The sequence below is a fragment of the Dendrobates tinctorius genome, unplaced genomic scaffold (genome assembly GCF_039654945.1).
Source record: "Dendrobates tinctorius isolate UK_male_01 unplaced genomic scaffold, ASM3965494v1 ptg000263l, whole genome shotgun sequence".
Classification (NCBI taxonomy): domain Eukaryota; kingdom Metazoa; phylum Chordata; class Amphibia; order Anura; family Dendrobatidae; genus Dendrobates; species Dendrobates tinctorius.
Genome location: NW_027361930.1, coordinates 94,008 through 109,771, shown reverse-complemented (window position 1 = coordinate 109,771; position 15,764 = coordinate 94,008). Strand labels below are relative to the sequence as shown.

Below are 15,764 nucleotides of genomic sequence, written 5' to 3'. Positions count from 1 at the left end.
CACATGATCAGTAATTTCATTTGAGTATTTGCAGTTTGTTTTGTTCTGCAACATGTCAATTCTTTGTGCAGATTTTTAGTTTTTTTCATCCATTGACTTCAATTGAGTCAGTCAAATCCGCGGCAAAAACGCAGGTATAAAAATGTTTGCATATTTGCTGACTTCCTATGGTGTTTGCCACGCTCTCATGTGTGTGACTGTGTGGGAAACACCAACGGTTCTCATCGGCGGTAACCTTACCTCCAGTAACATTGTTACTGTCTGTCAGAGTGCTGCGGGGTCATGCTGTCAGATGTCAGCATGACCCCGCAGAGATACTGTGACCCGCGGTAAAAGCTTACCGCAGGTCAGCAGGCATCGACTGATGAGAGACTACTACTACCATATGATATGTCTGCTGTTGTTCATAACACTGATAGACGCCTCTGATTGGATAAGTAGTCTCTCGTCAGCCGGCGTCTGTGCTCAAACTTAAAAAAAAATAAAACATGTAAAAAATTAAATACATATTCAAATAAAAATAAAAACACATTACACTCACCTAATTTCAAATCTCTGATGCCCTTGTCCCCTGTAAACAATAAAAAATAATAAACAACCATATACTCTCCTGTCCACCGTAGTCCATGTAATCCAGAGTGTCCAACGGCGATCTCACTTGTAGAACAGTCACATCAGGATATGTTACTGCTCTATCCGGCCGCCAGCAGTACGATGACAGAAGCATCATCACTCCTGCAGTGTATAGCGCTGTGCTGCCGTGAGAGAGGTCACACGCATTCATCAGTTGATGAACTCAGATGATCTCACTTATGGCACCACCGCTGTGTGAAAACTTTCTCGGGAAACTTTCTCTTTCTCTGGAAACATCAAGATGTTTTCTGGCAAAACTGAGACGACCCTTTATGTTCTTATTGTTCAGCAGTGGGTTTCATCTTGGAAACTCTGCCATGTAGGCCATTTTTGCCCAGTCTCTTTCTTATGGTGATGTAATGAACACTGACCCTTAACTGAGGCAACTGAAGCCTGCAGTTCTTTGCATGTTGTTGTGGGGTCTTTTTTGACCTTTTGAATGAGTCGTCGCCGCGCTCTTGTGGTAATTTTGATCGGCTGGCCACTCTTGGGAAGGTTCACCACTGTTACATTTTTCGCCATTTGTGTATAATGGCTCTTACTGTGGTTTACTGCAGCTCACATATCGGACACATGCAGAACACATCACTTACATATCAGACACATGGAGCACACACACCAATCACATATCAGACACACGCAGCACACATCACTTACATATCAGACACATGAAGTAACACACCGCTCACATATCAGACACATGCTGCACACACATGCACCGCTCAATATCAGACACATGCAGCACACGTCACTTACATATCAGACACATGCAGTCCACATCAATTACATATTGGACACATACAGCAGACACACTACACACATATCAGATACATACATCACCTACATATCAGACACATTCAGCACACACTGCTTACATATCAGACCCATGCAGCACACATCACTTACGTATCAGACACGCACACATCACTTACGTATCAGACACATGCAGCACACACACCGCTCATATATCGAATATATTCAGCAGACACATAGGAGCTAGGTGCTAGCACCCGCGAGTGGGCACCCCCCGCTTGCTCAGGGCCTCGGTACTTGCAATATTTACCTCTACCCATTCCAATGCGGCGCCGTCTTCCGACTCTATGACATTTCAGGTTAGAAGGTGCAATGATGGTGACTAGTGTACACCCTCTGCTCTGAACAGTCACAATGCAGAGAGCCAGAATCCAGCAACGCTGAAGAGTCCGGTCTTGCGGCCAGTGTTGGGGGGTGAGTATTTCATCTTTTTATTTTTTTTATATTTGGGGCATTATATGGGGCCCATCATATACTGGAGTATTATATGGGGCCCATTTTGTATTGAGCATTATATGGGGCCTATCGAATTCTGGAGCATTATATGGGGCCCATTATATTTGGAGCAATACGTGGGGCCCATCATATACTAGAGCATTATATGGAGCCCATTCTGTATGTAGTATTATATGGAGCCCATTATGTGTAGAGCATTATATGGGGCCCATCATATATTGTGTGGAGCAATATATGAGGCTCAATTTGTATGAAGCTTTATATTGAGTTCATTATGTATGGAGCAATATATGGGGCTCATTATTCTGTACGGAGCAATATATGGGGCCCATTATTCTGTATGGAGCAATACATGGGGCCCATTATACTGTATGGAGCACTATATGGGGGCTCATTATTCTGTATGGAACAATATATGGGGCTCATTATTCTGTATGGAGCAATATATGGGGTTCATTATACTGTATGAAGCAATATATGGGGCTCAATATACTATATGGAGCATTATAATGGGGTCTATTAGTCTTTACAGAGCAATATATGGGGCTTATTTTGTATGGAGCATTATATGGGGCTCATTATTCTGTATGGAGCAATGTATGGGGCTCATTATTCTGTATGGAGCAATATATGAGGCTCATTATTCTTTATGGATCACTATGTGGTGTCCATAATACTGTATGGAGCAATATATACTGTATATAAAGCTCATTATTCTGTATGGAGCACTATGTGGTGTCCGTAATACTGTATGGAGCAATATAAGGGGCTCATTATTCTGTATAGAGCACTATGTGGTGCCCATAATTCTGTATGGAGGACTATACTGTCTGGTTCCTGAGCTGTTTTAGATTGTGCAATAGATATCACTCATGTAATGTAAGAAGTAAGTGAAATCTTTGGCATTGTACTAGATCTATATTTCTCTGCTGTATCTGTGCATCATGAATCGTGGTATGTGTTAAAGGGGCCCACGAAAACCTGGAGCCGGTCCTGTATCAGATACATGCGTCACACATACTATTCACATATCAGACACATGCAGCTGCCATGACTTATTGTTTAATCACTAGTACATTGAATAGTTGGTAAAATGATTTACATCAAAAATTCCAAACATAATTTCAAAGGGTTTACACTACTCGGACAACACCTTCTCAATTGCTATATTCCCCCGTGTAAATTAGAATCCACCTATACTCATCTTCGGTGGTTGCTCCATCCCAACGATGTCAGCATCGGGTCTCCTGTGACTCTGTAATGCCATGTGAGCCCAGCAGAAAATCAGCGGCCGCTTATAGGCTCCTTCACTCTCATTTCCTTCGGATGTAAGAGACATTTGGAGGAAGTCGGTGAGCAACAGCAGCTCTTATTCAGGATCTCATTTTCGTGTGAAGGAAGTGAGAGTGAAGCGGCCCATTAGCGGCTGTTAATTGGCTGCAGGGCTTTCCTGACTTAACGTAATAGGTTATGTACATATGTTGAGTATTTGATTGTAGAAATGTATACGTTTCTGCATCTCTAGGAATTTGTTGGCAGCAATGAATACTTTTTGGAGCTAGATAAAAGATATTTGGAAAAAGAAAAAAAACAAGTTTTGTGATGTAATTTCCTTGTTCAACCCCTTCTTTTTCATTCTCCATTTTGGAATTGAAGATGCCTAGCGCACAACATTTAAAATAAAACAGACTCATTCTGTAATAATTTAAATTAACCCAATATACTCACCCCAAGTCTGACGGTAATCCAAGGGTTAAAGCGATGTCCAACGTTGTCACCAGCGCATGTAGGAGAGTTCACAGAATTAAACTACATAGGTTGTAACCAAACAGCAGCTGTCAGAACTCGATCCCCACTGAGACCTTTTATTGCATGAAATAAGTATTTGATCACCTACCAACCAGGAAGAATTCTGATTCTCACAGACCTGTTAGTTTTTCTTTAAGAAGCTCTCCTACCCTGCACTCATTACTACATTACGTCTAGGGCATCGTAGGTACGTCCCACGGCTAATTCTAGCTGTGTTGTCAGTTTAGGGGTCTGCAATCCGCTAAATTACCAACCTCTCTGGTTATCTGGTTGCCTAGTCTATTCCCCTGCTATCCTCCACGGTTACCTAATCATAACAGAATCCTCACATTTATTCAGGCTGGCTAGCAGCCGCAAATCATGCAGCTACGGCAACAGAAACTAAATCTCCGAGCACGCCCAAATATTCTGAGAACACCCGAGCATGCACGGGAAAACCCGAGCAACGAGTATACTCGCTCATCACTACTCATTACCCGTATTAATCGCACCTGTTTGAAATCGTTACCTGTATAAAACAAACCTGTCCTCTCCAGTATGGCCAACACCAGTGAGCTGACTAAGGACTCCAGGGACAAAATTGCAGACCTGCACAAGGCTGGGATGGGCTACAGGACAATAGACAATGAGCTTGGTGAGAAGGCAACAACAGTTGGTGCAATTATTAAAACATGGAAGAAACACAAGATGACTGTCAATCTTCCTCGGTCTGGGTCTCCATGCAGGATCTCACCTCTAGGGGTAAGGATGAACCTGAGAAAGGTCAGAAATCAGCCCAGAACTACATGGTAGGAACAGGTCAATGACCCGACGAGAGCTGGGACCACTGTCTCAAACTACACAATCATGGATTAAAATCATGCAGGGCATGCAAGGTCCCCCTGCTCACGCCAATACATGTCCAGGCCTAAGTTCACAAAAGACAATTTGGATGATTCAGAGGAGCCATTGGAAAAGGTCATGTGGTCAGATGAGACCAAAATAGAACTTTTTGGTACAAACGCCACTTGCAGTATTTGGAGGAAGAAGAAGGATGAGTACAACCCCAAGAACAACGTCCCAACTAGGGCCTGTTTCACACATCCGTTTTTCCCCATCAGTCAAAATCTGCCGTTTTGCAAAAAAAAACGGATCCGCCAAAAATCCATTTATTTCCCCATTGACTTGTATTAACGGCGGATCTTGACGGATGGTCATCCGTTCGATCCGTTTTTTTACGGATCCGCCAAGATTTTGCCGTCCGCTGAGCGGACAGGACTGACAATGAAACGTTTTTCTCCCCGGCCGGATCCGCATTTTTTATTGCGCATGCCCGGGAGAAATGGTTGTGTCGGGAATTTAACCCTAAACTCAGTTCTGGCGTCTGAAAAAAACTCTCTCTCCTCCCCGGTGCCAAACGTTGTGGTCAGTACAAGAACGGATCCATTCTCCGCCATTTTAGCGGATTTTAACTGACAGAAAAAAACTGATGTGTGAAACAGGCCTAAGTAACATCATTCTTTTGGGGTAGTTTTCTGCAAAGTGGACAGGACGACTGTTCCGTATTGAAGGGAGAATGGATGGGGTCATAAATGATATGATATGGCACCATCAATGCACATCCACTGCTTCATTCAAATGTGAGACATTGAATCCCAATTCTCATTGACAGTGGTGATCACTTATCATAGAACAAGCTGCGATTATGGGACAATTTGTTTAAAGGGGTTTTCCAGTTATTAAAAATTAATTTAACTGTCAGCAATTGTTAAATAATTTTCTTTTATTTACCTATAGTGAAAACAAAATTCTGAATTAGTAGGGACCAGAAGCTTTTGTATTTTTCAGGAAGAAGCAGATATTGTGTTATTATGTCAGATTAGCATGCAATCCAGTCCACGTCAGTCTCTGTCCCCCTAGCTATCACTTTTCACTGAGGAGATGCAGTCCCTCCATATTGTTCCTCTATCTAGCAGATCATAAAGTGCAAAGGACTGCCTGGATATGGATACATGTTGTTGTGATGTATCATCATAGGATCTGCCTTCTCCTACTTCGACACTGCAGAAAGTGCAGCGCTTCTGGTCCTTAACTAAGATACTGTTTAGTTAAAATAATTGCATAGATAATTGTTAACAATTTTTTATATATTTTTTTTATACTTGCAGCATGTCTTTCATGAACTTCTTGTTTCTGCTTACTGGATCAGCTGACACCACAAGTCATAACCCCAGCTATGCCACCGTTTAAAGCGAATCTGTCATCAGGATTTTGCTAAGTAAACTACAGGCATTGTCAGGTTGACGCTGTTATACTGATTAAAATGAGAACTTGGGTGATCAAATCCGTCTTGTGGTTGTTGTTTAAATTGTATTTGTAGTTTTCAGTTAATAAGATTTTGGTGCTCCGGGGAGGCCTGTGGGCTTTATGTGGTGCTCTGCTTACATATGCACGTTTATGGGCTTATGACAAGTCACTGATCCTTCATTGACCCTGCCCCCTATTTTACTTACTGCATATAATAGCGTTGGCTATGAAAACAACTTTTTGCTTCCAGCAAAATGTCACCAATGGTTGCTCCTGTGCATTAGCATATATCGCTTATCGATAAATTATACTGTGCATGCGCCGCCGCCATCTTTCTGGAGCCAATTTTTTGTGGCTCCTTCAAAATGGCGCTACCGATGGCACATGCGCATTTACATCTATTGTCAAGCGATGCTCTTAATCTGCCCGAAGCACGAGAAACTCATTAACTGAAAACTGCAAATAAAGATTCAACAACAGCCACAAGACGGATTTCATCACCCAGGTATCATTTTAATCAGTATAACAGCGCCGACCTGACACTGTCTGTAGGTTACTGTGCACAATCCTGCTGACAGGTTCCCTTTAATTATTTAAACTCCCCAACAAATGATACAAATGGTTATGGCAATGAGACACAGAGGGCTTATACAGTCATGGCCAAAAGTATTGACACCCCTGCAATTCTGTCAGATAATGCTCAGTTTCTTCCTGAAAATGATTGCAAACACAAATTCTTTGGTATTATTATCTTCATTTGATTTGTCTTAAATGAAAAAACACAAAAAGAATTGTCCTAAAGCCAAATTGGATATAATTCTACACCAAACATAACAAAGAGGGTGGACAAAAGTATTGGCACTGTTTGAAAAATCATGTGATGCTTCTCTAATTTGTGTAATTAACAGCACCTATAACTTACCTGTGGCACCTAACAGGTGTTGGCAATAACTAAATCACACTTGCAGCCAGTTGACATGGATTAAAGTTGACTCAACCTCTGTCCTGTGTCCTTGTGTGTACCACATTGAGCACGGAGAAAAGAAAGAAGACCAAAGAACTGTGTGAGGACTTGAGAAACCAAATTGTGAGGAAGCATGAGCAATCTCAAGGCTACAAGTCCATCTCCAAAGATCTGAATGTTCCTGTGTCTACCGTGCGCAGTGTCATCAAGAAGTTTAAAGCCCATGGCACTGTGGCTAACCTCCCTAGATGTGGCCAGAAAAGAAAAATTGACAAGAGATTTCAACGCAAGATTGTGCGGATGTTGGATAAAGAACCTCCACTAACATCCAAACAAGTTAAAGCTGTCCTGCAGTCCAAGGGTACAACGGTGTCAACCCGTACTATCCATCGGCATCTGAATGAAAAGGGACTGTATGGTAGGAGACCCAGGAAGACTCCACTTCTTACCCCGAGACATAAAAAAGCCAGGCTGGAGTTTGCCAAAACTTACCTGAAAAAGCCTAAAACATTTTGGAAGAATGTTCTCTGGTCAGATGAGACAAAAGTAGAGCTTTTAGGGCAAAAGCATCAACATAGAGTTTACAGGAGAAAAAAGAGGCATTCAAAGAAAAGTACACAGTCAAGCATGGCGGAGGTTCCCTGATGTTTTGGGGTTGCTTTGCTGCCTCTGGCACTGGACTGCTTGACCGTGTGCATGGCATTATGAAGTCAGAAGACTACCAACAAATTTTGCAGCATAATTAAGGGCCCAGTGTGAGAAAGCTGGGTCTCCCTCAGAGGTCATGGGTCTTCCAGCAGGACAATAACCCAAAACACACTTCAAAAAGCACTAGAAAATGGTTTGAGAGAAAGCACTGGAGACTTCTAAGGTGGCCAGCAATGAGTCCAGACCTGAATCCCATAGAACACCTGTGGAGAGATCTAAAAATGGCAGTTTGGAGAAGGCACCCTTCATATATCAGGGACCTGGAGCAGTTTGCCAAAGAAGAATGGTTTAAACTTCCAGCAGAGCATTGTAAGAAACTCATTGATGGTTACCGGAAGCGGTTGGTCGCAGTTATTTTGGCTAAAGGTTGTGCAACCAAGTATTAGGCTGAGGGTGCCAATACTTTTGTCCGGCCCATTTTTGGAGTTTTGTGTGAAATGATCAATGTTTTGCTTTTTGCTTCATTCTCTTTTGTGTTTTTTCATTTAAGACAAATTAAATGAAGATAATAATACCAAAGAATTTGTGTTTGCAATCATTTTCAGGAAGAAACTGAATATTATCTGACAGAATTGCAGGGGTGTCAATACTTTTGGCCATGACTGTATAGTGTTTAGCATTTGTAAATGTAAAGTTATGCCATAATGTGATACCCTTTAGGTTTAGTGACCCCCATAGATGATACGTTTACTGTGACTGGCATTCATACTAATACAATGTATTTTATTTCCTACAGATGAACTTGCAGAACTCCTTATTGCACAAAGTGAACGGTGCTTTTGTCCTGCTAACATTTTTCGCCTGCCGTATCCTGCTGTTTCCTTTCATGTACCACGCCTACGGGAAGCAGTTTGGGATTCCACTATACAAAGTGCCTTTCAACATTCCCCTGCACTGCAACATTACAATGGGCACCATTATGGCCCCACAGATATATTGGTTCTGGCTTATTTGCCGAAAGGCCATGAGACTATACAGCAATTCTGCCTCCAACAAGGACCGATAACGTTTAGTATATGAGCTGCGGCCGTGCTATAGGGCTGGGCTCTTCCTGGAGTAAGTAGAAGGGACCGGGCTACTACTCAGCGATTGTGTTACAGCCTCGCTACTCGTGTAGCGGTCCTTTAAGAGGAGCTGTGATACAGCTCACGGAGAGGGACTACGCCACATGTATTGGGACCCAAACATTATGGAGCCTCGTTACAAGCTTCCACGTTACGCAAACACTACATTTCTATATTTTAGCTACAAAAAGATGGTTGTTTAATAAATCACAATGTGATTTTCTACCGAATTGCACTAAATTTGTAATGGGTAATCCGAAGAGCCTCTTCTTCTTACGATAATGAAATCAAAAGAATGTACATTATTATTTTCAGTAAGGATAAAACTGTGTTTTTCTGGATAAATAAGAAGTAGTTTACTTTTCCAGAAGCTGTTTTTATGCATTTAATAGAGGGGATGGGAATGGTTTAGTCATCCGGGACAGTTCAGAAGTTCGGATGGTGAATAATTTACAATTGTCATTGGCTGTAAAAGGGAGAAAGCTAAACAAATCCCGTCTGATTCTCTGTAGTATGTGTTTGGTTGGGATTTTATAGCAGGCGACTATATCATTGACTTGTTTTTAATTAGTACTGGTGATCCAATTTTATACTGCGGGCTTTGGGCAGTAATCTTAGTGGTTTTGTTAAAATGTGACTTCATTAATACGTTAATTTGTAAACCTGTTTTAATGTAATATGAACCTATGAACTTTGGTCAGAAACTAAAATGACCATATACTTTGCATAGTATTTCCAAGAGCTTGCCGTACATGCAAAAAATATTAATTTGTTACTGTTTTATCATCTGAAAATATTGTGATACTGAAGACTCATGACTGATTTCAGCCATTTAGAGCAAACCTGTAGGAAATACTTCTAAAAAGTGTGTATCTTTGTCACACACTGCCCCCGCAGGCCTGCAATCAGCATTGCAGGTCATCTGTGTGTCCTTTAAAGAGCTGTTGCGGCTTCTTTCCCGCTCTGTTTTAAAATCCATGTGAAATAGAACCCATGGGTCAGATTTACTAATATTTTGAAAGTCTTAAAATGTGCCCAATTTTATCACAAAGGCTTGTGCTGGATGATTTGGGGCATCTTTAGACATTTGGGTTCATCTAAATCGCACTAATATACTTCAAATTACCTCTTGTCAGGCAAGTTGCAAAAGGTGTTAAAATCATATTTAACTTTAAAAATTTTCCCCGTGTGCAGTATTTAAAAATACAAAAGAAAACCCAATGACCTATCAGACTGATGGACCTGATTTCCAGCAGTTAGAAATAATCATTTTATTACAATGGGCCTAAAAATTCGAGTTAATTAATTAATGAGTATTTCCATCTTTGAACGCAATTTTACAGATTTTGCTATGTAATCTGAGAGCACCATGATACAGGGTCTGAGACAATGATTCCAGTGATGGGTCACTTATTAGGCTGTGTGTTGCTGTTTCAATAAAATGAGTGTTTTATCAATAGGAGATTATCACTACAGGACAACTGGTCTCGTGCATCCTAGTCCAACCCCGTTTCAACCACTGATTAGAAAATTTCTGTTAATTAGTGGTGTGGGTGGGGTTTTACACAGATCAGCATTCTGAGCACTGCTACATCTGCAGCAGAGAATAAGCTGATTGTATCAAAATAACAGCATGCAGACCAGCAAGTGACACATCACTGGAATCAGGGTCTCTGCCCCTACATTCTGCTGCTCTTGGAGCACATAGCAAAAATCTGAATCACAGATTCCTTTCCATATTTTACCTACAAACAATTTGATTACTTTGTTATATTGATCCTGGATTACGGCTTGTAGAATACGTCTGCGCTGCAGGCTTTCTTTAGAAACAGGGGACAGACAGACACCCCTAAAAGAGCTCCATTAATGAAGTGGCGCAGTGCAGAGGCGTATCTAGGCTTTCTGGCACCCGGGGCAAGAATTCGGTTCGGCGCCCCCCCCCTTCAAGTACATATGCGACTTGAACACTTAGCCATGTACCCACGAGCTGCTCCTCCTAATGCTCTCAATGTTCAGTAAAAAACTGAGAGAAGCAGGAAGAGAAGCTCGTTGTCACAGGACCATACCTATGAAAATCGCACATGAGTGAAGTGTCCATGTGATGACTCCTGGAACCTGCAGCGCTGAATCCTGACATTGCAGCTTCTGAATTCCCACAACGAATGCACTGCACACTTTTAGGATTCTCCCTTGCCGATGTACAGTCATGTCAGCACAAGCATGTGATTTGTATACTTCTGGCCACATTCCGACTAGACGTGCCCGGCCTCGCTCAGTTCATTTTCATTGAGTGAGGCCACACATGTCTAGTCAGCATGTGATCACATGTATGTAAATTACCGGCACAAGAGAATCCTGACAGCGTTCAGTGAGCACTGTGAGAATTCAGAAGTCTGCAGTCACATAGAATGACTGCAGACTCAGCACAAACATGGACAACCCCTTTAACGTTCCTAACAAATAAAAACATGAGAATTAGTCAGTATCACACATAACATTTACATCCAGGTACCTTATAGATGATGTCGTCTCTGCAGTCAGTCACCTTTTCTTCTAGACCCCATGATGAGTTTTCTCATCCACAGCCGTCTCTGTAGACTTCCATCTTCTCCGGTCTTCTGCAGCAAATCTCCACACGATGTCCTTAAAGATAGAAGTGTCATTATAATGCTCCTAAATAAAAATATCTGCAATATACTGTCGCCTCACACTATTCCCCTCTAGCATCCCACCTGTTCACTATACTGTCTCCTCATATATTTACCCCCTCACTCTCTATACTGTCTGCTCACACATATCCCTGACTCCCCATACTGTGTCCATCCACATACATTAACCCATTCGCTCCCCATACTGTCTGCACCAATCCCCCATACTGTTTCCTCATACATACTCTTTATTTTGTGTCCTCAAATCTCCCCACACATTAAATCCCCCCATCCCCATTCCAAATCCCCCCCACACATTAAATAACCCCCATCCCCACTCCAAATCCCCCCACACATTAACCCAATCCCCACTCATTAACCCCCATCAGCACTCCAAATCCCCCCACACATTAACCCCAACCCCACTCATTAACGCCCCCATACATTAACCCCCATCACCATTCATTAACCCCCGCACACATTAACCCAATCCCCATTCATTAACCCCATCACCACTCCAAATCCCCCCACACATTAAATAACCATCTCCTCTCCAAATACCCCACACATTAACCCCCATCCCCATTCATTAACCCCCGCACACATTAACCCAATCCCCACTCATTAGCCCCCATCACATTAAATAACCCCATCTCCACTCCAAATCCCCCCACACATTAACCCCCACACACATTAACCCCCATCCCCACTCATTAACCCCCATCCCCACTCTAAATACCCCCACACATTAACCGCCATCCCCTCTACAAATCCCCCCCATCTCCACTCATTAACTCCCCCTCATCTCCCATCTTCGGTGGTTCTTCAGCTCCACAGAGGAGCACACTTACCACCAGCGTTCGCTCTGGGCGCCGGGGAGTGACGTCAGCAGCGTGATCACATGACCTGATCACGATGCTGACGTCGCTCTGGCCCGGCGGTCAGAGCTTCAATTGTACTGGCGTCTGTATAGACGCCAGTACAATTGTTCCCTGGGAGCCGGCACGTGCTCCTCTGCGCCGGCTGTCAGCTTGACAGCTGACACAGAGAACCGCCGACTCTCAGGCCGGGGGGGGCGGCAGAACGCAGCCGCCAGGGAGGACACTGCGGACCGCTGCATTAGGCGGCCCGACTGCGCCCCCCTGCTGGCTGCGCCCGGGGCAACTGCCCCGGCTGCCCCCCCCTCAATACGCCCCTGGCGCAGTGAGCGTTCCAAACATCATTATTGTACTATCTGGTGTACAGATGATATTTTCCAGAATACAAATGGCTAGAGCAAGCTACGTACAGACATTCAGCCAGGAAGAAATTCTGGGCGATTTCAGCTTTCAGACCTGCTGAATTGTGAATGCAGCTGTGGAGTGTCATCCTGGCCGTAAATCAGGATCAGTGCAAGAGAAGTAATGCAATAAGTTACGCAATTACACGTAAGCTGCAAAAACGTGTTTAAAAGGTGAAATATATTGTAACAGCACTTGGCATGTAGTGAGATTATTGGCCATAGTCATTCTCTTTGTAGCCATCTTTAGAGACTACAATATTTGTAGTCCATATTTTAACCGCATTTTTTCCCTACAAAATGAAAATTTTGTAATGCTTAATCCTGCCTGTTTTTGGCAAAATAAGTAAAAAAAAAAATCAATTGTATGAATGTGCCTTAGATCACAACCAGTAATTTCTGACAACAAGATAAAAGTGGGGTCTGATCCTGGTGTCTGGAATAACTAATGTTCAGTTATCATTATGAAATCCTTTTTTAAAAGCCAATAATCCTGAATAATATTCACTTGTCCACTGTATTCTTTCATGTACTGATATATATGGACTAATATATTTTTTATAGGTGAATTGTATATTTAGATATTTATGATACAGAAAGATACGGTAAATTTATTTATAGATGACTTAGTAACGTGTAGTATTACGGTTTTGATACCACTGACAACACAAAATGCAGTAAACTAGTTCTGATGCCCTGAGTAATAGCGCAGGGCATCTTGTGTGATAAATGATAGAAGGCACCTTTCATTTCCTGAGGCTGCTCTCTTAGGCATCTACTTTAATATTAAGATTTTTGCACAAATAGGTAGAAAAAAAGCAAAGTTTACTAATAAAGGAATTCTGCTCCTCCGAGGACTCCGAAAGCATAAGGCTATGTGCACACGTTGTGGATTTTGCTGCGGATCCGCAGTGTTTCTGGCCCTGCGGGTCCGCAGCAGAATCTGCTGCTTTGTACATTTTACTCTATGTAAAATGGAAACCGCTGTGCACATGCTGTGGAATTTTCCTCACGGTTTTGCTGCGGTTTCAAATCGGCAGAAAGAAACGATATGTCACTTCTTTTCTGCGGATTCCGCTGCAGTTTACCATCTCCTCCATTGTAGAGATGATAAACCGCAGGGCAAAACCGCAGGGTAATCTGCAGGTCTTTTGACCTGAAATTTACCTGCGGATTTTTACAAAATCCGCGGGGACAAATCCGCAGCACCAAAAAATACGTGTGCACATACCCTTAGGTCTTATTGAAACGTTCGATTTTCTCATGTAAGAGATCAGAGTGTGGCAGAGTGTCATGGTTTTTCTTGTACGTGGAGGAAAAAAAACATTTTTCACGGACTCATTGCCAATTTTGAGCCCTCTGATCAAAATCGGACATGTCGCCGCCATTTTCGTTTTAGCGAAATCACAGACATTTGAATGACTCCTTCTTTAAGGGGTTGCTACCTCTGCTTAAAGGGACCCAATTAGTGACACTGCTACTGTGCAAGCAGAGGTAGTGCTGAATAGTGCAGTGTAAAACAATATTAAAGATCCCTACCACAGAGCCATCTGTAGTACCGAAATTGTCTCTGCTGCTCATCCTCTGTCCCATCACCTCTGCTGTCCGCTCTCAATCAAGAGACAAAGGGCAGTGCTGGCGAGAAGAAGCAAAGTGCAAGTGCACCGATACGTGCCAACCGAATTTGCATATCAATGAAATTTGAACAACGGCGCAATAAATGGCCATCTTCCATCATATGTTACACTATCGTATCCCACATTACCGCTTCTTGTGAAGGGTTAGTATTAATGACAGGTTCCCTTTGAACCATCTGCCCACATATGACAGACCCAAGGAAAGCAAATGCTAATGCATACTTAAGACGCAGGCATTTTTTAATTATTCCTAGATTGCGTTTTACATTATCTTTTTGTGGCAGCTTGTTTTCATGTTAAGTAGAAGGATATGTGCACACGTTGCGGATTCTGCTGTTGAGCTTTCTGCGCGGATTTGGCTAAATCTGCAGGTAAAATGACCTGCGTTTTACCTACGGATTTAGTGCAGATTTACTGCGGATTTTCTGCAGTTCTTGTGTGGATTTCCCCTGCATTTTGACACCTGCAGATTCCTATAATAGAGCATGTGTCAAAACGCTGCGGATCTGCACAAAAGAAGTGACATGCTGCAGATTCAAATCCGCACAAAATCTGCGCGGAAAAATCCGCAGCATGTGCACAGCGTTTTCTTTTCTACATAGGCTAAAATGGTACTGTACATCACTTGCAGATCTGCTGCGGATCCACAGGGCAAAATCCACTGCGGATCCGCAGCAGAATCCGCAACGTGTGCACATACCCGAAAGCTTACTTTACGCACAGTTTCTATTGGACACAAATGACCACTCCGTCTGCCATAGTTTTACCGTTACATTCAGCTAAACACATTTATTGTGTCATAAATGTATTTTTCCTCTGCTTTATTGTGGAGTTATAGAACTGTATTTTAAATAAATGAATAAATAGTTTTATTTTGTCTATTATCTTGTAGAGAAGGGCAGGCATCTATACATATCTATGTTATACATATCAATGTGCGGACTTCATTCTGTGGCACTGCACTTCTAATTGAACACACTGGGCAAAGCTGGTGGCTTCACAGTTTTGCAATTTGCTTCATTAAAATCCTTCGTGACGGCATCAGCAATCAGCAAATGGGAGCCCTGTTCCCCATATAACTGAGAATCCTATAGGTCTGAACTCCAACCACCATGCATTTATGGCATAATCCTGTGGATAAACCATCAATGTGTAATACGAATGTACCACTTTACGGCCTTATTCATGCATTAGCAAAAAAAAACAAATAAAATACGTTGTGTCATTGGTGTGCTAAATCCATGTTTAGTCTGTTTTCTTTTATCCAAAACTCATTGCTAGAGGTTGCCGAAGCTTCTCCTGGCAACCAGTCAGAGAAAAAGTGACAGCAAATTGATACCATTAGCATACTGATGGTTTTATTTCAGTCCTGTCTGCAAAGTAGTCCAAAGTAGGACATTGTTTTGAGGGGGGGTGTTATGAATAGGTCACCGAGGAGGATGGCAGGAATAGGCTAGGCCACCAGGA

General features: G+C 42.5%; 1 protein-coding gene across 1 annotated transcript in view; it reads left to right on the top strand.

Annotated features, from left to right (window-relative positions):
- TLCD3A (TLC domain containing 3A) overlaps window positions 1-15,535 on the top strand; it is a 90,933-nt gene extending 75,398 nt beyond the window's left edge. Inside the window, exon 5 of the mRNA XM_073558919.1 lies at window positions 8,406-15,535. Coding sequence (XP_073415020.1) covers window positions 8,406-8,675 — 270 coding nt within the window. The 3' untranslated portion in view covers window positions 8,676-15,535. The remainder of the gene's footprint in view (window positions 1-8,405) is intronic.
- The last annotated feature ends 229 nt before the right edge of the window (window positions 15,536-15,764 follow it).